The sequence below is a fragment of the Tursiops truncatus genome, chromosome 4 (genome assembly GCF_011762595.2).
Source record: "Tursiops truncatus isolate mTurTru1 chromosome 4, mTurTru1.mat.Y, whole genome shotgun sequence".
Taxonomy (NCBI): Eukaryota; Metazoa; Chordata; class Mammalia; order Artiodactyla; family Delphinidae; genus Tursiops; species Tursiops truncatus.
Window position 1 is genome coordinate 17,165,525 of NC_047037.1, and position 23,368 is coordinate 17,188,892.

General features: G+C 43.8%; 1 protein-coding gene across 1 annotated transcript in view; it reads right to left on the reverse strand.

Moving 5' to 3' along the window:
• MED12L (mediator complex subunit 12L) overlaps window positions 1-23,368 on the reverse strand; it is a 327,546-nt gene that overhangs the window by 231,257 nt on the left and 72,921 nt on the right. Inside the window, exons 8-14 of the mRNA XM_019934361.3 lie at window positions 21,484-21,594; window positions 20,172-20,441; window positions 16,971-17,120; window positions 16,040-16,139; window positions 15,585-15,721; window positions 3,588-3,719; window positions 706-832 (exon numbers count right to left, since the gene is read on the reverse strand). Coding sequence (XP_019789920.2) covers window positions 706-832; window positions 3,588-3,719; window positions 15,585-15,721; window positions 16,040-16,139; window positions 16,971-17,120; window positions 20,172-20,441; window positions 21,484-21,594 — 1,027 coding nt within the window. The remainder of the gene's footprint in view (window positions 1-705; window positions 833-3,587; window positions 3,720-15,584; window positions 15,722-16,039; window positions 16,140-16,970; window positions 17,121-20,171; window positions 20,442-21,483; window positions 21,595-23,368) is intronic.

The following is a 23,368-nucleotide window of genomic DNA, read 5'->3' on the forward strand; positions in this document are numbered from 1 at the left end:
GACCCTCCCTGCTGTCCTTTGTCAGATGAAAACCTCAGAATAAAGGTCAAGCCCACTTAGCTCACACAAATGATTTCTTTAAGGTTTCCACCTACAGTATGAACCCACTGGGTGGTTGTTTATTCCCCAGATCCCCCTCTCCCCACCAACAATGGAATAAAGACACAAAAAGAACATGATAGGACATGAACATCCGAGAGAGTGTAGGCAAGCAGCCAACCAGCTTTACAAACTAGTTCCTGAGACCTGCTTATAAGGTACTTTTTTTTTATGTTTTCCCCCTTTTAATGTCAGAAGTTAGAAAATCAGGAATTTAGAAAACAGTGCAAAAAGAGAAAGTTCATAATCACTATATATATATAATAAACATCACAAGACCTTAGCTCCTCTCTTTTGGTAAGAAAGATCTAGAAAGGGAAAATTAGTCCACCAAACACAAGGGAATGAGCCGACTTATTGTTTTAACTATTAAAACTCTGGAAATTTTTAAGTCTTTCAAGATGGCCTGATTCTAAAATCGCATAAAAGTCTCCATTGAAAATAGGCTACAAAATTTTGCTGGTAAAAGATGCGTTATATTCAGTACAAAGAACTTTTGATAAGATTACAGATAAGGGAGGGGGGAGGGTTTTCTCCCCTTTCTGATCAATTCCAAAAAAGGTCAATCCCCTTAGTTAAGATCTAAAAGCAAAGAGCTTTACTTACACAACGAGGGGGCCTGTGTATCTAAAAACCTTAGCAGAACATTCTGGAAAACAGGCAAACTAGATCCAGCAAGAGAGGCTGAAGAAATGGACTCCTTCTCATCTAAGACCTCTGATTCACCACATCTCTAAGATTAAAAATAAACAGGCAAAGTTAATTATAGAGGACAAGTTTGAAATGTGTTTTTTATTAACATTTATGTTCTTGGATAAAACAGGCAAAATTCATTGAGATTTCTGTATTTATTTGAGGGCCATGCATCATAAGTGAATATAATTTCTAAAAGTTGAGGGAAACTGCCCCCGAACAATTTAAATGATTTCAAAGAACCCCTGTGAAAAACATTATTCATGTGAATGACATATTCTGCATAGCACAGTATGCATATCCGCTGATGTGTAATACAGTACAATAAACTACTCATTACCCCTATGCAAAACTGCTAAAAATAATTTGAGGTTGTCTTCATTTTTAAATAGTTCATGTTTAATGGTATTCCCTCCGAGAAATATTTGGGCATGTATCATTGCGTTTGATTCTTTTGTGTTTGTTTTTGTCAGGCAGTGAATTTATGAGTATGGTGGGGAGGTGTGGTATCAAATGAGAAAACTAACATTATTCTTCTAATAAGATTGTTTCACTCATCACACTTCACCAAGAAGCTCTCTCAGAACCTCCTGGAATCTCCACAGTTCATGAAACACATCTAGAGAAGCTGTTTAACTTCTACATTCTTAAGGTCAGGACTTGTTGGAAGACCGGTAAAGAAACAGTTTAGAAGCAATCAGAACCGCATTCTCTATTCTTTTTGATATTCCTTTGATTCTTCCCATTCTATTATATTTAGATATCATTTATTCAATCCATCCTCTCTTTATAAAGGTCAAATTTTGAAAATTGATTAATAGAAATCAATTATCTTAAACATTTCAGAGAGAATACATTTTTAGCTATGAATACATTTATACCTATTAAAATTACTGTCATCTATATGTGAACCTCTTCTGAGTGTGAGTGTGAGTGTGTGTGCGTGTGCGTGAGTGCGTTAGTGTGTGTGACTATGCGTGTGTGTGTGTGAGTGGTAGGGGTGTGGGTGGTGTTCTGGGATACACAAGCGGGGAGGGGAAGACACAATAAAAACAATCCAGAAGGAGCAATGAAATTTGAGGAATTCAACTTTAGTTACTGAAGTTTCATCATTGCAATTCGCTGTAGAATATATTCTATTCATAAAGACGTAGGAAAAAAGCAATGCAACGCTTTTCCTAATTTGGCCATTGTAAAAGGGGCCATGTGGTTTACACCTTAGCATCAATATCCTTAAGCCCCAATTTCAACGACATGGCCTTTTGTATTTGGGGAACAGTGCTTTCCCAACAGAAGATGTCTAGGAAAATAGTCTTCCTATTTCATTTTTTAATACTGTCATGGGAAGCAGGTGTATTATCAGTAACACAACCCTGAACAGGGTGAGCAAGGCCCCTGTTGCCAAACTTACTCTCATAGGCGTTAAATAAGAAGGCAATAAGAGGGCACCAGGCATGAACTGAGAAGCCAATGAGGAAAGTAAAACAGAGCTGCCTGAGAAAGAGGGGCCGAGGGGTGGGTGCCGTTGCCTGTACCTAAGGTGGGGATGGAGGAGCTTCCTGAGGAGGTGACACATGTTGAGCCAGGAATGCTAGACAGGAAGCGGCACCTCCGGAAACAGGAACGGCCGTGTAAAGAGCGGGGCACCGAGCGTGCCACCCGGGAGGAACAGCAACAGCAAAGGCCCCGGGCTTCCCGGGTGGCGCAGCGGTTGAGAGTCCGCCTGCCGATGCAGGGGATGCGGGTTCGTGCCCCGGTCCGGGAAGATCCCACATGCCGCGGAGAGGCTGGGCCCGTGAGCCATGGCCGCTGAGCCTGCGCGTCCGGAGCCTGTGCTCCGCAACGGGAGAGGCCACAGCAGTGGGAGGCCCGCGTACCGCAAAAAAAAAAAAAAAAGAGCAAAGGCCCCAAGAGAAACACGGGCATGGTGCGTGTGAGGACAGTGAAGACCAGAGGAGCTGGGACTGTGTGCCACCCAGCGGAGGGAGGTCCCGGAGGAGGTGGGAAGGGCAGCTGCGGGGCTCCTGTGAGGCTCTGTGGGTCACGGGAAGGAACCGCTGGGAGTTTCAGGAAGGGGACAATGTGATCTGTGTCCATTTTGAAAAGGCGTCTCTGGCTGCTGGGGGGAGGATGGTGGGGAACACGGAAGGGAGGGAGACACTAGGCAGGAGGCCCTGCGGTCACAGCTGTCCAGGGGAGAGGTGACAAGGCTGGTCAGATCACACACATGCCTTCTCCAGAGCTGCCCCCGCCAGGCCCCACAGGCAGAAAGGAAGGCTCACTTGGAAGCTTTCCTTCAACAAAGCTAATGCTGACGAGGTTAGCTTTGCTTGTTCCCTTCTAATCTACTCCGGAGGCTTTAATTGCTCTCTCCTGGGGCCAGAACACGAACATCTCAAAAACGAATACAAATTGGCATCTGTAACCTCACAGTCAGGACTGCCTCAAGAAAGTCTTTCTAGATCCACTACCCGTGTGTACATATACACAGATGTATATAATACCCAGTGTACAGACATCTATGTATGTGTGTGTGCCTTAACCTCACAAAGGGAGATTTCCATTGTAAATCAGGTATTGAAGTTTCATTTTAAAGTAGTCCAGAATATAAATTATTGGCTTCATCGACTTAGAGGGATCCTACTATGGAGTCCTTATGTGAATTTGTATATTCTTCCTTTTCCCTTCAAAAGGGGAAAAAAAAAAAAAGCATAATGAGAGTAAGAAACAGAATCCTGCCCAAAGCAGTATTTTTAAACAATGGCATCGACAAGGAGAAGGAAAACCCAACCTACCTCTGCCTCGATCTCCGCTTGCCTCTTCTCCAAGAGCTTTGCCACAGCCATGGCCCTGTGCTTGCCTGATCTCTTACAGCTCACGGCCCATTCGCACAGCAGCGTCACCACAGCTTCATCGCTGGGGGCAGCCTAACGACCAACAGAAATGGGTACCGGCCATGTCACATGAAACAGTCACCTGATGCACGAGACTTAGGCTGCAAGCCACAGAATATCTGAAGTTTGAAGCTTTCTTCTTACGTTGTTTTACATTTGTTTTAGAGATGTCCCCAAATCTATTTTAACTGAGGTATAAAGAGTAAAACGTCAGTCATCAGGAAGGAAATCACTTACTTAGAAGAGCTGAACCTGTGACAATTCCAAGAAAATTAAGAGTTTCCTTGTATATGCTTTCACTTACACAGGATCAGAAGCCAGCCCCATGGAGCCTCCAGAGCTCAGTTTCAAAGGAGACAGAAAAGGAGACTGACCACTGAATATCAAGGACAGCTGTTACAAAGCCCAGGTACTTCACTCCACTGCTGAGCCCCTTGGGTCCTCACTCACCGCCTCAGTCAACACATCATCCCAACGAGCCAGGCTAGCGGGTCTCCCAGTCCAAGGAGGAACTGGAAGGAACACACTGGAGGGGAGGCCGGGATGCTGATCAAAACTCACGGCCTTAGAGACAACAAGCATGAAGAGCGACAGCCACGCATAGAAAGGAACAAGAGTTACAAGCAGACCCAGTTAACAGAGGACGGTAGCCTGGATCTGGGGAGGGCTCAGCACTGCCACCAGAACTATCAGCTGTAGCTGGCGTGGTCTAGAGATGGGCACCACAGACTGAGGACCAGAAGAGTCAGACAAAGGTCACAGGGACCCAAGTGACATGAATTGTGGGGGGAGAGGGGGTGTAAGGAAGCAGGGGGGTCGTCCCTCTATACAATCGCCCCTTTCCCCGCAGAGGAGCTGTGCCAAACACTGAACATCAACTGCTCATTTTTAACATCTGCCCAGTTGTATAAACACTATGGCCAAAAGAACCAGACAAGTGCCAGTACTGGCATTTATATGCTATGCGAGACGCTCTTAACTTTTTAGAATCCCCCATGAGCTCAATTAAGGTTGTGATAGCTGGAGCACACTCTCAGGAAAAATACACATATACACACATGCACTTTAGCACAACACTTCGGAAGGTGTGAGGACTCTGAGAAGACATCCAAGAATCCCTGATCAGCTTTTAGATACCAGCAGACAATTCAGATCATGAAAATCAGTCTATTCCAAGATTTTTACCCATCCTGCCCTAAGTTCGGTTAAACACATGCTGACTTAAAGAAATGTTATCTGGGGCAGATATCTCAAAAGGAGCTCTGGGCCTCTTAATTTGAAACCAAGAGAAATAATTCAATTACAATGTATAAAGGTTGAACATAACATTTAAAAAAGAAAGCAGGGCTCCCCTGGTGGTGCAGTGGTTGAGAGTTCGCCTGCCGATGCAGGGGATGCAGGTTCGTGCCCCGGTCCGGGAGGATCCCACATGCCGCGGAGCGGCTGGGCCCGTGAGCCATGGCCGTGGAACCTACGCGTCCGTAGCCTGTGCTCCGCAATGGGAGAGGCCACAGCAGTGAGAGGGCCGCGTACCGCAAAAAAAAAAAAAAAAAAAATCACTCTATCAGGTACTCATTACATGCACTGCTCTCTGCTCAGTCTTGTGAAATATTTTGGATGATAAAGAAACTAGCCCTGACCAAACGAAATTGTTTCTATTCTGATCAAATATCGATTTTCAGAACAGGTTTTCTGCAATATATATTGCTTATTCTAGTCATTACTAAAGTCTTAGCACTTTTAACTGGCCAAAGCAGACAAAACAAAAAATGGGAAGTATCAATACTTGACCTTAAATGTAAACCTTTCAGTCGCCTCTAATGAAAATTTAAAATAAAAAATAACTTGGTATGGGCTTAATCACTCTCAAAATCACTAACAGAGATAACAATGGCAAATTTTCAGGTGCTAGTAACAAAGAGGATTAACATTTATTATTGTTTACTCAGTTTACAGTCAGACACTACGATGTGTTTCCAGAATTATTCCTTTTAATCTTCACTACCTATGAGCTAGCTATTATGATTATCCTCATTTTACAAATAAGGAAACCAAGGCATAGAGATGTTAAATAACTTGCCCAAGATCACTCAACTAATTAACGGAACTCTTGCCACAAGATACATCTTGGGAAATGAACTAAATAAGTAGAGCTACGCTGTGTTCAAAGAACCTGGAAGGTGATCTTGACCCTCCCCCAGGGTACACGATGGCCCCGAGCTTCTCTTTGCTCTTCCGCCTCTACTCTGGGTGCTCAGAGCATCAAAGTGTTCTGCTCCCTTGTGCAGTAATATTTATTTCCATGTAATATGCATCTTTCACGACATAGCTTCATGGCTACTGGCTTTAAATATCCATTAGGAAAGGGAAACACACCACTCAACTATTAAAGAAAAGTGCTTCATCTTCCCAAACACCACAAGCCAGAGTTGGAGTCTTCATGGGCAGTAACGGACAGCTTTTCATACTGGTACTTTGACAAATAGTAAGAAGTTGTTGAAAATACACAGCACGCACCCCCCTAGCCTCTAACTACACACAGGCAAATGGATAAACAAGAACAGGAGAGAGACAGAGAGTCATGACACATAAAGTTAAGGTCAGAGAAAAAGCACCAAACTAGGGGGTCAAGAATGTGGGGTCGGGCTTCCCTGGTGGCACAGTGGTTAAGAATCTGCCTGCCAATGCAGGGGACACGGGTTCAAGCCCTCGTCCGGGAAGATCCCACATGCCGCAGAGCAACTAAGCCTGTGCGCCACAACTACTGAGCCTGCGCTCTACAGCCCATGAGCCACAACTACTGAAGCCCGCGCTCCACAACAAGAGAAGCCACTGCAATGAGAAGCCCACTCACTGCAACGAAGAGTAGCCCCCGCTCGCCACAACTAGAGAAAGCCCACGCGCAGCAACGAAGACCCAACGCAGCCATAAATAAATAAATTAAAAAAAAAAAAAGCAATGTGAGGTCTAGCCCTGACAGAAATTAAAATGTAATCATGGCAATAATAATATTAACAACTGTAAATCTTCAACCACAGTGATAGCAGTAGTAGTAACCAAAAATATTTACTGAGCAGATAACTGGGTGTTTTACATACATCATCTCTAATCTCAACAACAAACTTTAAGGAGGTGCTGTGATTCCCATTTTACAGGTGAGAAAACTAAGGTTCAGAAGTTCAGTAAGATGGCCCAGGGCACAGAGGTCAAAAGTAGCAGGACCGGGATACCTAATTTTTTCTGTTGTTCCCATCATGGGTGAATCAAGATCAGTGGAAGCACAAGGAACATCATGATTACATGGAAGTCTCCCAAGGGGCTCACATGCACCCCAGGAAGCCTGCCTCCCAGCCCACTGCAACCAACCACTGCTCCCCGCTGTTCTGGCCCTGACTTGCACCTCTCTAGGGATGACCCAGACCTCTAATCTAATTGACATGCAGAAAATGAAACCACAGGAGTGAATTACCAAAGATTTCATTCCTCCTCTGACACTTGCTAGATCAGATGCTTGTACAAGGCAGGGATCTGCCTTTTCCATGGTTTTATTTTCAGTATCTACCACAGTGCCTGGCACATAGTAGATTCAATAGATATCATTAATCAAAGAGTGAAAGCAATAATACAGTGTTACATGAAACCAAAGGTAAAAACAAGGTGGATGGTGGAGGGGTGGGGATGGGATTTACGATTTGTTCCCCTCCGCTGACACACACATGCACTTACTTAATATGGAAAAATAGGGGACTTCCCTGGTGGCGCAGTGGTTAAGAATCCACCTGCCAATGCAGGGGACACGGGTTTGAGCCCTGGTCTGGGAAGATCCCACATGCCCACGGAGTAACTAAGCCCGTGCGCCACAACTACTGAACCTGTGCTCTAGAGCCTGTGAGCCACAACTACTGAGCCCGTATGCCACAACTACTGAAGCCCTAGAGCTTCAGTAGAGCCCGTGCTCCACAACAAGAGAAGCCACCGCAATGAGAAGCCTGCGCACCACAACGAAGAGTAACCCCCGATCACCACAACTAGAGAGAGCCCACACACAGCAACGAAGACCCAACGCAGCCCAAGGTAGATAGATAAATAAATAAACTTATTCATTTAAAAATAGGAAAAATAGGGCTTCCCTGGTGGTGCAGTGGTTGAGAGTCCGCCTGCCGATGCAGGGGACACAGGTTCATGCCCCGGTCCGGGAAGATCCCACATGCCGCGGAGCGGCTGGGCCCGTGAGCCATGGCCGCTGAGCCTGCGCGTCCAGAGCCTGTGCTCCGCAACAGGAGAGGCCACAACAGTAAGAGGCCAGTGTACCACAAAAAAAACAAAATACAAAAAAACAACAACAAAAAAAAGGAAAAATAATTGATTTAATCTAACGGTTGATTAAGTATAAAACACTAGAAACGTTCCCATTCCTAACTTAATGAGTCACGGATGGATGCTGGCCACAAAACCTTTATTTAGCATCATTCTGAAGGACTGAGCCAGTGGAAAGAAACATAAATACTTGAATGGATATGGCAAGATTACTACAGTGTGCCTAAAATGATCCTCTCCTCCCAGCAACCCAAAGAATTGAAAAACATCATGACTAGAAGAAAACAGACAACTAAAAAGTGATGAAAATACTAAGTAGTCATGAAAAAAAAAAAAAAAAAAAAACCCTGCAGAATATTTTGTAGGAAGCAATCCCATTTATGTCCCCCAACCTAGGTGTTAAGTGTTCACATACAAGTACATAAATGCCCAGGAAAGTATGCAAAGGATATAGACCAAAATGCACTGTGGTTACTGCTTGTGTATACAACAAGTGTCTGTTATACGGTCTGCCCTGCTCTAATGCTTTCACAACAATCCTATGATTGTTGAGCAAACTGAGGCCAAAGGTTAAATAACTGGTTAAATATCGCAAAGATACTAGGTCACAGACCCAAGAGTCAAATCTAAGCTATCTGCCTCCACGGCGGGGACGCATGCCAAAATGCCCCCCCTTCTGGGCAGAGGGGTGGGACAGCGGGTCCAAGTCGCAGGCTGAAAGGGACTTCTTGATACCAAAAATGTATTCATGTACTATGTGTATAGAAATCACAAGAAGAGCGCTCGCTTCAGCAGCATGTATATACGTATATGTATATGTATAGCTGATTCACTTTGTTATACGCAGAAACTAACACACCATTGTAAAGCAATTATACTCCAATAAAGATGTTAAAAAAAAAAAAAAGAAATCACAAGAAGAAATAACTTCTATAATGAAAACAAGTGAGAAAGGATGGATGGACCCAAAATTCAAAAACCAGTGAGATCCTTCAACTACCAGCACTGTCATCTGGCCTCATGAACGTGGGACCCACCCATAGTGGCAAAATACTAAAATCATTATTAACTCCGCTGCAAATCATCATCATTAATGGTGCGACCTATATCTATAATGAAGATATTCCAAATGCAAAGCCAGATTCTCATCATAAGGGGGATTTGTTACATTCTTCTTTCCTAGGAGAGGGCGGGCACAAACTATTTAAATAGATTAAGTCTAATTCATTTCTTATTCAATCGCTCAGTAACCTAATGATCTCTAGAAACTAACCACGGGTCAATTCTTTAACAAACGAAGAAGGAAAAATAATTGGCAACTACATCTGAGAAGCAGGTTTCCTTCAGAAATTCAGAAGGTACTTGGTGAGGTTGTTTGCTATTTTAAAATAAGAAATTTCTTAATACACATTATAAAACAGTACCATAAAAGGGATGGGGAAAAAAATCAGTGACTCATTACTGTAAGCAACAGCAAACAAAAAGGACTTGAAATCAGATACTGAATAAAGCTCTTCAATAGCTTTTTAATCTGAGACTAAAAGGACATGTTTACAAATGTAATTAATCACTCTTAGTCAACATTAAACAAAATGGTCATATCTGGACAAAAACATTATTCATATTACAGCACCAATAAATAATATGGGATAAGACATAGAGCAGTGATATTAGCAAGTCACACGGTTTGCAACCTGAAGCACATTATGGCGATCTGGATGAATTTCAAGAATTGCGTAAGGTAACAATTGGTCTGAACTGCTAACAGAGCGTAAGCCTGTTGTACACAGTCAGGAACAGTATTTCTAACAGTCAGAATCACCATATAAGGCAATGAGCCTAATAAGATTATTAACCACACACTCAGAAGATTTATTATTTAAATATAAATACGCATTCATTTTTTAAAAATCTTTATACATATGAATGTTTCCATGCGTCCATTTCCAAAAGATATTTGAGACAGCTGATTTTTGATGAGGGAAAGGGCAGTTTCCTGGTCTCACAACCTTAGAATCAATGTTGCTAGTCTTTAGGCCTTTGTGACATCTGAGAAACAAAACATGCACCATGAAAGCAAAAAAGACTTCCTTTTTTTTTTTCTCTTTAATGCAGCAGTTAAAAATAGTACAAACAACTCCAAGTTCTGAGAAGACAGGAGGAAGATAAGAAAATTAAAACAACTGCTGAGTATTTAAATCAACTGTCATTAATTTGCCCTCTGCCAAAAAATTAATTTGCTATCCCTCACTTAAATCAACATCTAAATAATAACATGAATAAAGAAAATAGTTTCGAGAAATACATAACTGCATGATAACAGCAGTCATTTATGAGATGAATTAGCGTCACAAAGTAAATCCCTCCAAGTCCATAAAAAGTGCCATGTCTCTCAAACTGAAACTAATCAAAACACTAGACTTAATTTCCAAAAGTCATCACTGTATGGTACAATAAACTTTACTGCTTTCCTCTTGCGACGAATGAAAGAAATATACAGATGAGAAGAAGGGAAACATAAATTTCTAAAACATGTTGCTAGGTTCAAATCACTTGACATCCAAAGTTGCCCAGCCAAGAACAGAACAATTGGCATTTACTAGGCGTTTACCATGTGCCACCATATGAAGTGGATTCTATTAGTAAGAGAGAATGACACTGAGGGAGGTTAAGTAACCAGTCTGGGGCCCCATCCAGCTACTCTACAACAAAGCCAGGATCCAAATCCTGGTCTGAACTGGCCTCAAGGTTGTGATATCCTACAAAGGCCAGATTTCTCAACTTGAAGATTTTCTAAGGTAAATACTACATTAAAATTGCCACACTTTTAAAAATCAGTTAGAGGTTATTACTGCAAATCAGTATGCCCACATCAATGTGGAACCTGTTCACGGCAATTATAAAGGGTTTTCCCTCCTTTTTCCAAAGTTACATCTGACACTTGTTTGTTCAGCTACAGGTACCTAAAATAAAACGACTTTTGAAAGAAGCAGCACAAAAAATAGAATGCACTAGTCAAGGATGTTGTTCCGGAACCATTTAGGACTCCAATCCCTATTCGCCCACCAAAGAGTCGGGTATGAGCTTAGGCGATTTACTCAACCTCTCTAAGCCTTGATTTCCTCATCTGTAAAATAGAAGAATAAAAAAAAAAAATTTTTTTTTTAAGCATGTGTCTCATCAGCCATGGAAAATTTCTAACAACAGGGCCTAGCAGCAAAGAAGTACTCACGAAAAGGCTGAAGAAGGAAAAACAACACACAAACACACCGAGAGGCCCACCCCATCTAAACGGATTCATTACTGGCCCCCCTCGATAACAGCCCAGTCTAGGTGTCTGGACACACCACTCTCTCCCACAGCTATATGAATACAACTGCCCTGGTACTAATGGATTTAGTTTAAGAAAGAAGAAAACAGTAACTGCAAAAGATGAGCAACGCTCTCCCTTTGGGTGTCCAGCAGGAAAGCGCGTAACTTCTGAGGCACAATAAGCTCCGGCTGGGCCACGATCAAGACTCACGATAACTGTTGTAACACTTCAGCACACGGCACCTTAACGGGGAGCCATACCTGCGTGTTTTCCTAGTTCGCTTGACTTTTGGCCTCATCTGACCCTCCTATCTTGAGTCCCGGTTTTAAAAAGTGACTTTTTCTTAAACAACATTTAAAAAAAAAGGGGGGGGGGGCTTCCCTGGTGGCGCAGTGGTTGGGAGTCCGCCTGCTGATGCGAGGGACGCGGGTTCGTGTCCCGGTCCGGGAAGATCCCACATACCGCGGAGCGGCTGGGCCCGTGAGCCATGGCCACTGAGCCTGCGCGTCCGGAGCCTGTGCTCCACAGCGGGAGAGGCCGCAGCAGTGAGAGGCCCGCGTACCGCAAAAAAAAAAAAACACAAAAACACCCGAAGCATTGAAACGAGCGCGATCTCTCTGACAACATGGTACTCAGCCACCTCACCAGGGCGAGTCAACCCCACCCAACTGCTTCCCCACTGAGGGCAGAGCCTTCGTGAAAATCCGAGGACGTAAAAAGCCTGATAGATCCAGGCTGTGCTTTATGGATTAAGCAGACTGTGCAACGGGTAGAGTTGTGTGTGTCTGTCTGTCTGTCTGTGTCTGTGTCTGTCTGTCTGTCTGTCTGTCTGTGTCTGTCTGTCTGTCTCTCTCTCTCTCTCTCTCTCTCTCTCTCTCTCTCTCTCTCTCTCTCGGAAGTCCCAAGGGATCATATTCCTTCCATCTGTCTTTCATGGTCTCCCTAAATCCATCACTCAGGAAGGACAGCAGCTAGTGTTTACAGAGTACCCGTTTACAGGCTATAAATATTGAAATGTTTCATCCATATGGTTTCGTGCCATTTTCCCGTCACCAGCAGACAGAATGCCCAGTTTACGAATGGAGAGACCGAGACTCATCAAGCTAAGTGAACTGTCCGTGATGCCACCAGATCCACGCACTGACCTGCTGACTCGCCAGCTGAGAGCTCTCCTGTCAGCCGCCCACCCACCTGCAGCTGCGCGTACCTCTTGTGCGTCTGAACCTGAACCACCGGTAAAACCCACAGACTGAACAGACCTCGTCACGGCCCTCACCCCGAGCCTTCCCAGCCAAATCTTTCAGAGGGGTTGCCGCTTCCTGCCCACAGTCCCAGCAGCCTTTTTACGAGCACCCAAAAACACCAATTAAACATCTCCCGAGGGCTTGCTGGGCCTTGGCGCGGTGCCTGGAGGCTGGTGGCGTGCCGGTGACCAGGAGGAAGCTGCCCTGGGGCTGTGCAGCCCTCGGCTCACAGGAAGGGACACGGAACAAAGCACAGCCGTGACAGAAAAGACACGGAGCTTCTGCCTTGTGGGTAGAGGCCTGCAGCCGCACTGCTGCGGAGCCGGCCCGGACCAGAGCTGAAACAAGGCCTGTTCTGGACTCTCCATTCGAAAACGCCCACGTGAACTCATCACACCTGTCCAGGGAGCTAGATTTAACAGCAGGGGAAGAGCAAATGCATATCTGCCGCTGTTCCGACCAGCTTCGGCCCCTGCAGCTGGTTTGGCCTTGTCATTACTCAGGAGAAAGTCTGCTTCCTCGGGCACCACAGAGAGAAGGGAAAAGGCCTCCTTTTGACTCTCCCTTCTATCCATGTCCTCAGGGCACCGCAAGACGCAGCTGCAGCTGCTTCTGCCCCCAAGCCCGACACAAACGAGGGGAGAAGCCGCGCGGAAGGAAGCGGTCTGGGGGCTCTGGAAGTTGAAGGGGGCACCTCCCGACCCTGCTGCCCAGAGGTGAGGTCGGCAACGCCACCCCTGCCTGTGGGTCACACGTGACAGACTCAGGCAGGGCTTGGAATCAGGAGGTCCTCACGGCCCCAAAGTAACCCCCTCGCGTGGGTATCGGGCTCCTCCACCTCTAGCATGCACAGCACAAGTGGTTCTAAGACACTGAACAGGAAGCCACCTGAGTCAGTGTTGCATAAAACACGTAGCAGGAACTGGAACGTGACAGGCAGCTGAGCAAACACGGCCCACAAGACATACGGCTTGGCCGGCAGAGTGGTTTAAGATTGGGAGAGTTTACATACAGATCTCCACATCCAGGTTCTCCCAAAACACGGGGCAATCAGGCAACAGCGGGTCTACAAGACCAAGCAGAAGCCGAGACAGGCTGCCCTGTTCAGAAAGGACAGCCCCTTTCCCGGCCACCTGGGCTCAGCAGCCCACCACACCTCTCGCTACACTGAATGGAAAGCCACGGAGCGCTAATCTAGAATAAGTAAACGTTAGGGATTTGGGTAAAACTCCCACCAGGGAACCATGCCGTCCTGACTCAGCACTAGGTTAGAGACCTCAGCGATCCAAAAGGACACCTGGAATTTCAGGTGTCCCTGCTGTCCTTCCAGACAGCTCACCTCTATGCATTAAAAAAAAATCTTAGTACTGCTGAGGCCTTTCAGCTAAGAAAAAGTCTTTATTACAAATAGAGAGACTTTCCGGTCTCTGTCCCAAAAGGACATAGCAACACTCTAACCTGCCTCAGTAAGCAGAGAATTAGGTAGACTTATCATCAGTGCGCTCTACAGGGATACTGAGGCATCTCTACTGAGACTTACTCACAAGGAGTTAGAAAACACACCCGGTCTGTACCTCACTCTCAACATCCTGACCTCCTACCTGGCATCAACGGTCTCAAACCTTATCTTTGAGATGCAAGGTGCTGACTTACAATTTATTTTAAAAAGAAGAATAGCCTGGAACAAATTCACATCAGGTTCACATGAAGGTAGGATAAGGAAAGGTTTTTGGTTGTTGTTTTATCTCTTCTTTCCACCTATGCGTTCTCAGAGGCGAGTATGAAAATCAAAGATATTTATAATCAGTTAACTATACAGTGTTCCTTCATACGGCACAGGGAAATACAGCCATTATTTTGTAATAACTTTAAATAGAGTATAATGCATAAAAATACTGAATCACTATACTGTATACCTGAGTCTAATATTGTAAATCAACTATACTTCAAACAATTAAGTTAAATTAAGTGTTCCTTCAAGATGGGTACCATGTGTTAAAACTTACCTCTGCATTCCTGATGCCTCCACAACTTGGATATACCATACATGCTTTCCATTGTAAAAGGAAGGGAAAATTTTTATTTCTCCCAAGATAAGGTTGAGAAAACATTACTGAAAATTCTGTCTTAATAGAGCAGTTCAGTAATGAGACACTGCTAGGAAAGCATAAAATAAAAATTGTCTGTGATGCTTAATTTTATGTGTCAACTTGGCTAGGCTATGGTTCCCAGTTTTCTGGTCAAACTCCAGTCTAGATGGTACTGTGAAGGTTTTTTTTTTTTTAATAAAACATGAATAACGTTTAAATCAGTAAACTCTGAGTAAAGCAGATTATCCTCCATAATGTGGGTGGGCCTCATCTAATCAGTTGAAGGCCTTAAGAGAAAAAAAAGAAAGAAAAGGTTCCCTGGGTCTCCAGCCTACTGGTCTACCCTGCACATTTCAGACTTGTCAACCCCTACAATCACGTGAGCCAATTCCTTAAAATAAATAAACTTCTCCCTTGCTTTTATATTATATATATATATATATATATATATATATATATATATATACACACACATATAAATATAATTTTCCCCCTATTGTTTCTGTTTCTCTGGAGAATCCTGTCTAAATAACTGTCTACAGATTTTTCAAAGACCGTGACCGCAAGGATTCATTCACTGCTGACATGCTAAATATTAGAACACATTCCCCTTAAATTAAAACCAAACCATTATATAAAATCCAATCACTAGATGAAGGATATTCTGCTAAAACTAAAATGATGGGGAGTGATGATAAAAGGGCTAAGAAAAATCTTTTCCACCAATATACTTAGATAGACCAGCCCAGCGGACAGTTCATTTTAATAATGGTGAGTTATTGTGGTCCAACAATAGAATGATTTCAGGGTGTAGACGCCTTCCTAAGATATTACACTTCACAGAAAAGGCTTTGCCAGAATTCAGTGAATAAAAAAGAAGAAAATATGCTAAGAAAATAAAAGGTGAAAAGAAGAAAAGAAATATTAACTCTACCTCTTGGTTATCCTTGTTTTGGTTCGCCCAGAAAATCTTATGATAAAGTGTCTCCATTGAATTGCTGGAATCCGTTCGGTCAAAGCAGTGTCGATCCAACACCTCCAACGTGTGCAAAACCCGACTAATGGTCACCCCTAGGTGCAGAAATTAAGCATGCAGTTAAGAAGGGCCAAACAAAGCCAGAGTAGCACAATACAAAGTCATCATCAGGCGGGACAAAGGGAATTTTAAGACATTATCATTCTCAGCATAAAAGGATTGCCAACAAAATCAAACCTGACATTCTAGACAGCCCGGATCTAGAGGGCACAGACTGGAGAACGTCCTCAAAATGCACTAGGGGCTACGTCCAAGAGCGTCCTTATTCAGAACGAGGACTGATTTTCAAGAATGAGAGACACGGCAAAAAGTCCAGCGTTCCAAAGCGCTCCTTCTTCTGTGGTGTTCTGTACCTGCTGTTGACTCTTGGCACTTGTCAAAAGACCACCGAACTTCCACTGCACGGCCTCTTTGTTTGATCTGCTGTTCTACCTCATAAATCCTGGCCCGAACCTGAAAGATAATCACTTCTAATTAACTTGTGCTTGGAAAGCCCCAATGGCTGTCTAAATCATGTCAGGTTTTTCCACACGAGCAGAACATCCTCCAGTGAGCTACAACCTCGACTGCACTGTAGGAAATTCAGCCTGCTGCCCGAGAAGTGCATTTTAAAATTTACAAGTGCTGATTCAATGCCAGTTTTCGATAATAAATACCCGCAAAAATACATGCTTGCCAAAAAAATCTTTACAAGTGAAATATTTTCAGGACATCAAGACAGAAAGGTAAAAGCTCTAAAATACCATCTCTGGGCCATCTTCTGTGCATGAAAGCAACTAGCCACGCTTTATTAATTGAAGAAAACTGCTTGGTTTAACAAAAAAAAAAAAAAAAAAAACAGAGCTCTTGTTTAAGTATTTGTCATGGTCCTGTGGTTCAAGTTTCTTCAGTCTTTGAACCCAATAACCCAGCACTAATAAAAACATATAATAGTTACGAAATACCCAGACTCCTAACTCTATAGTGTATGACTACAGTAATATATAGACTACTAACTCGGGATGTCGCGGTCATGTACGGTCTCACCACCGTAATTACTGTCCGGGGGGCAGAGCTGTCCACAAGAACAGCCCAGCAAGAGGGTGAGAAGAAAAGGAGCAACGTGACAAACTTCTGCAGTTCAGAGAGGCTACTGACTTCCCCGAGGTCCCCTGGAGAGATGGCGGCAGAGCTGGGAACGGCCCCCAAGAACCTGAGTGTGCTGCAATCCAGGCTTAGCCCACTGTGCTGTGATGCCTCCCAAGAATGAAAACACCCAACAAACCACTGGAACAGCAAGTCTACCTGCTGGTTGAAGGCCGTGTTCCCGCCCGGCATGGGGAGGCTGGAGGGGGCCACCTGCAGCAGATCCAGGGGCGAGCCCGGGTTCGCACTCTTACTGTCATTTGTGGAGTAGTTCCACACCAAGGCACTTGGGCAACAGAGAGTAACAGTCTGGAAATAAAGCAGGAAAATCCAGACGTTTAGAGGAAGGAGAAGAGTATCACAACAGCTTAAGGGTCATAAGCAAATTACAGTTTCCAACCAGTGAGTTTAAAATATGAACGTCTTACCCCATTCTCAACGTTTCAAGGGATGAGACAAAAAACTAAGATAGAATTATTCTTTTGAATAGGAGGAAATACACCTATTGAGAAATTAAGGAATGTTATCATCTACAACCTGGGAAACTTAATAAAAATGCAATAATTGTCATTTTAAAACTGTCATTTCAATTTATGTCGTGCAATTTAAAAAATGAAATGGAATCAGAATATGTAATTTCTAAGGTTGTAAAAGCTAAAAAGATTTTTTTTTTTTAAAATCTCTCAAATAACGGCCTCTTAAGTGCTGGGCAGGCAGTAAAGCTGGATGGGGGGGGGGGGGGCGGGTGGCAAACTTCTTCTATAAAAAGCCAGTTAGTGAATGTTTTAAACCTTCCAGGCTACCTATAATCCCCGTCACATACTCTTCCTTTTTGTTTCAGTAATGCACTGAAATGTAAAACCTATTCTTAGTACATAGGCTGGACTTGGCCTACAGCTTGTAGCTTGCCTACCCCAACCTTGGACCCCTGTAGACACTTTTCACTCAACCTCGCTTGCGCTTTCTACGACCATCTTACTTATACATCACAACAACCTCACGAGGTAGGGAGTGGTGCTCCCCAACTGGACCAAAGAGGCATATGAGCCACAGAGGACGTGAGCAGCCGGCCCGAGGCGACTTCAGCACACAGGCCTGGAATCACTATGCTAATCCCGCTGCCTCCTAACTGTGGATTAAATAGTACAGCTCCTATTGAATTAAGCACTCACTCTGTGCTGAACACTGTCCCGGAAACGACAGTGTTAAGAACTGTCTCCATCCGCCATCCACACACGGGAAAACAGAGCCTCGAGGTTAAAGTTACTAAGTGGCAGAGAAAAGGCTAGAATCAGGACTGTAATGATTCTGAAGAAGATGCCTTCACCATGAGGCTACCGTGCCGCTCAACCACAAACTGCACCCGCCTAGAGAACGAGCGCAATAGTTCTTTTCTAAAATGCAAACTTCATTATTAAAAAACTAGAATCTGAGGCCAAGGAGACATCTTCGTGGAAACCAGATGGCAGATGTGAATAACGTCAGTCCCTGAACCCCACCAGTGCATCTGTCTCCGCTGGCCCACACCCTGATCTCCTCCGTCCCATCCGTGAGGGTGTGGGGTTCTCGCCTCCTGTCCACGAGGGAGCCCTTCCCTGTGCTCTTAATTCCGAAGCCGCCAATATCCAGGGCACTGGTCCATCAAACACCCACCCCTCTGCTCCTAATCTTAGACTCGCTCTTTACCAGTTTGCCCTTAGCTTAGGAATACGTTCAAGTCTGTCCATAAAAAAACAATTTTTTAAAAAAAATCTCCACTCACCTAGCAGGAACCTCGATCTCTTCCCTTTATAGGCACGATTCTCAAAAGAAGAGGGATCTTTTTTTTCTCCTCATTCTCCATCGTTCCTCAACCCACCTGAATATGGTTCCTCACCCACCATTCACTGACCATCAGTGACCACCACGTTGTCAACGACAGTCTCAGCCATCTTCTTATCAGACATCCCCAACCCACCGGCCACTGCCCACTACTCACTCCTTCTGGCAACTTTCTGCAGTACCTAGAGAGGCAGTTCGGCATGGTGGTTAAGAGTGTGGACTCTGGGTCCAGGCTGGGTGTGATTTCCAGCTTCGCCACTTACTTGCTGTGTGACCTATGCCACCATTTCATTATTCCTGTTACGGGAGTAATATTGGCTCCTTTCCCATAGGACAGCTCTGAGAACTAAATGACACAATCTATGCTACAACTCAGAACAGTGCCTAAAACATAATAAATGCTATTAATATCATTACAGTTGAATTATGACAATATTATTCTCATCATCTTTGTTTATAGCAATACTCTCCCCACCGTTCTTCTCTCTCCAGTCTGGCCACACTTTCCTGGTCACCTCTGTGAGCTTCCCCTCTGCTACCTCTTAACCACGTGTGCCGCTCGGGTCCACAGGTCGTCCCTCACTACCAACTCTTTAGGTAATCGCCCCCCTCTTGGGGTCCTGACCAGCCGAGTGGCCCTGAGTGACCCAAATCCACACACCTGGCCCTGTCTGCCCGCGTCTTCAGAATCAGACATGTAACCACCTCTTGACCATAACCACTTGGAGATCACAAGGGATAAGACAGTCCAAAACTGAGCTTACCTCGGATCGTCCTAACTTACTTTTTGCCTTGTCTCTCTCTCCCCCACCTCCCCACTCCCACAGATCTTCCCTCTACTGTGGCCAAAACAATCTAACCAACCACACAGCTGACCACGTCACTCCCCACATAAAACCCTCCAATGACATCCTAATCAGAAGGCACAGGGGGTCTTCTACACCCTGACCCCCAACAGATTTCACACTTCAGGTATTCTGTTCAGACCAACCTGCACACAAGATGACTGATCAACCCTCTGGGCCTTTTCCCACGCTGTCCTTCTGCCAGGAACACTTTAAACCCATATTATAAGCACTGGTCAGGATCACTTCCTTCAGAAAACCTCCCCGAATTCTAGGTTGGCCTAGAAGTTCCACTTCTCAACTCAGCCCCCTGAACATCCCTCCACCAACCAGTTCCTTGTCACAGAACATGGAAACTGCCCTTGTATGAGCCTGTCTGTTTCCGGACAAAACAGTAAACTCTACCAGAGTAGAGGCCGTGACTCCGTAGCCAGCCCTGTCCCAAAGCCCCTGAGTAAAGAGCAGGACACATTAGGAGCCCGAGGAATGTGACCTGTGTGCTCCTAGAGCTACGACAAGGCTGCATCTCACACCTGGTGGCAACAGCCCAGCTGCCGACATGCTACTAGATGTTCAAGCAGTGCTGCCTGGCAGCTGAACAGAGCCTGGTCAGCCTTTTGGATCTTAAAGACTCCCAACTCCGTTGTTTCCTGGACTGAATGTTAACATAAAACAGGAAGGGCCAAGGACTTACCTGCAACATACAACTAAGTCCATAAACCAGGGGGCCGTGCTGTGCACAGGAGAGAAAGTCGGAGAAGGCCAGCTGCACGGGGCTCATGCCGGGGCCGGGGGGGCCGGGACTGGGGGCCCCGATGCCCGAGCTGTTTGGTCCTATCATCATGTGGGGCGAGTGGGCGGCAAGGAGGTTGGGGCCATCGCTAAGCAGCAACGCAAGACGCCGGGCACAGAAGTAGGCAAGGCGGCGGGACAGGTAGGCCGACTGGACAAACTCATCTGAATACTGGGGAGCACAAGGACACCAGACTTCAGTCATGTCCTAGGCTACTGGGTGAGACAGCTATCGTAATACAGGCTTTTCTTCATTAAAGACAAACAAACAAACAAACAAAACCCTTCCAAAGTGCTACATAGACTGGCGCTGTCCAACAGAAATATAACGCAAGCCACATACGTAATTTTAAGTTAAATTTAAAATTTTAATGGCTAGTAGCCATTAAAAAAAAAAAATCACAGAATGATGTATTTTATTCAGCCCAATATACCTAAATCGAAAATGCTATCATTTCAACACAGAAAGTATTAGTGAGATATTATATACTCCTTTTTCCATACCAAGTCAGAAGCCTCGTGCGCACTTTAAATCAAGAGCACGTCACAACGTGAACTTGTCACATTGTCAAGGGCTCACGAGCCACGTCTGGCTAGCGGCTACTAGAGTGGACAGCACAGATACGGATGTCTCAGGGAGGACACAGGGCACTAGTACGGTGTGGTCTCTGGGAGGGTACTGGGTGAGAGAGAGAATGACTTCTCAACTCGATACTCTTTCATATTGCTGGAATTGTCAAATGCATGAACTACCTTTCCAAGAAATTTTTTTTAAATAAATTTCATCCAGATAGCCTAAAGTTTAACAGATCTTAGGCCAATCATGAAAATAGGAAGTTCCCACCCCCAGTGGCTCAAAGAATATCAAAAGAATGTAGAAGATCCTCTGTATCCTTACAAAGAGACGATCTGTTTTGTTTTCACAGAAATCTGTGTGAACAAGGAGACAGTATTTCAAGAGCTGTTTGCTCAGCTCAGGGAAGGGGGGAAATCAATGTGGGTAAGAATACTTGAGAGGAACACGTGGCCCAGCAAATGACTGCTACAACTTACAAGAAGCCTCTTATCACTTCAAGTGTTGGAACATCAAGACCTTTTCTCCTTCCATTTCAAAAAGAAAATTTTTCCTCTTCCACCTCCACTTACCTCATCATTCTCATCAGACTCGTTCCTTGCCCATAAAATCAACTGGCTCATGGTTACATGTACTGTACCTGCAGCATTAGTGGTAATAAGAGTTTAAGAAGATCGTCATCCATTGGTCTGATCTTTTCTAACACATCCAAGATCCATGTCAAATATTCGTGTTTTTCTAGCATTCCTTCCTTAAATGAACAAAGAAAAATCACACTAATAATGTTAAAACAAAACCAACTAAAACTCAAAAAAGAGCAGTCTTATGTTTATGCTTAAGTGTAATTTTACTATTGTTTTTGTGGTTGTAGTAAAACATGGTCTCCTTGATCAAAGTTTAAATTCTAAACAAAGCAGAGAACTGGTGCTATTCTGTATGGTTGACTGGAGGGTTCTTTTGTTGTTGTTGTTGTTCTTTGGGTTTTGTATATCTGCTTCATTCTAAATTGATAAAAATTAATTCCTACAAGAAAGAAAATTCAGAAGCTTTCAGACTCCCAGGGCACGTCCAATACCTGGCTAGATTTCAGGGTTCTATGAACTCATACTCATTGGAGGAAACTTGGCCAACGGGAGTAATTACAAAGAACAAAAACACCCATCGTACTATCATCTCGAAAAAAGAGGTTGGAAATCCTATCAGATCCAAGGCCCCTTAGTAGCCTCCTTCTCTATCCTAAAATGAATTTCAGCTACCGTAAACTACCTACGAAATATAACCTTAAAAGTCAATATAATGGCCTAATCATCTGTAACATAAAGAAATAAAAGGAATTTGTAATAAAATAATGTATAAATATTCTGACATAACTACACTAAAAAACAACATACCCATAAATTTCCAAAATGCCTCACAGGGTTGGTGTAGCTCCTCTTAACATAAGCAATGTTAACATTTTCATCTATTGTCTTCCTATGTATGTACATATGAACACACACATTCTTTATGGCATTCCATGCACGCACATATTTAATGTCATATTATAACCTTGTATTATGATTCACATCATAAAAGAACCTTCAAGATAGAAACAAAAAGCTATGTTTTCTGGGAAAGCCACTTAAACTTTTATGGTCATTCTGGTTAACAACCTTAGTAGTTAATATGAAGTCCTACTTTGTTCCCAGCAACTCTGACATATCTACGTATCACCAGTGGTCCACTACCATGGTTATCAGTGACTTGTGTAAAAATATACTGCTAAATTATAGTTTCTATATTTAAAACATTACAGCGACACCACATTGACATGATAGCAAAGTGTTCACTTATTGCTAATTTCTCTTTTTTTTAAATGCTTACAGTCAAAAAAAAGTTAAAAGGTTAGCCACAGAAAAAGTGCAATTTATAATTTTCAGACCAATAAAGTAAACTTTAAGTTAAAGAAATAAATAAAATGGAACCTGGCATGAAGAATTAAGAGATGGTGAAGGCAAGGTTCAAAAGAAAAAGTATCTTCATAAGCATGACTTCCAACGACTACATAATGTCCATCCTCAAGATGCTTTTGTTAGGTACCTGTACCCTTATCTCTGCACATGCACACCTGCACATGTACATACTAGAGACAGTTTCATGTTTCAGAATAAGGTGAATTAAAATATGATGAACTTTTAAATTAATGTCCCAATTAGATTCATCTGTTTAGGACCTACCTAACTGCTTCCAAAAAAGAGATACTGATCTCAGTGTTCCTAATACATAAAGTAATCCTTCCTAAAATACTAAGCATGCTGAGAGACACTTTTTTCAAAGATGCAGACCAAATCCTCAGCTCAAAAAAAGTCATAAAAGCTCAGAGCAGGCACCGAAGTAGTCTTCTGCTAAATGGAACTAGAATTGGTTAAGAGTTGTTTTTACTGATTTAAAACTAACAATGCTACTTCCCAAAGGACCGGCAAAGTTTCCTACTTTGAGCTCTTAGAGAAAGTTGCTTACCACCTGGAAATTGTAATTGAAGTTCT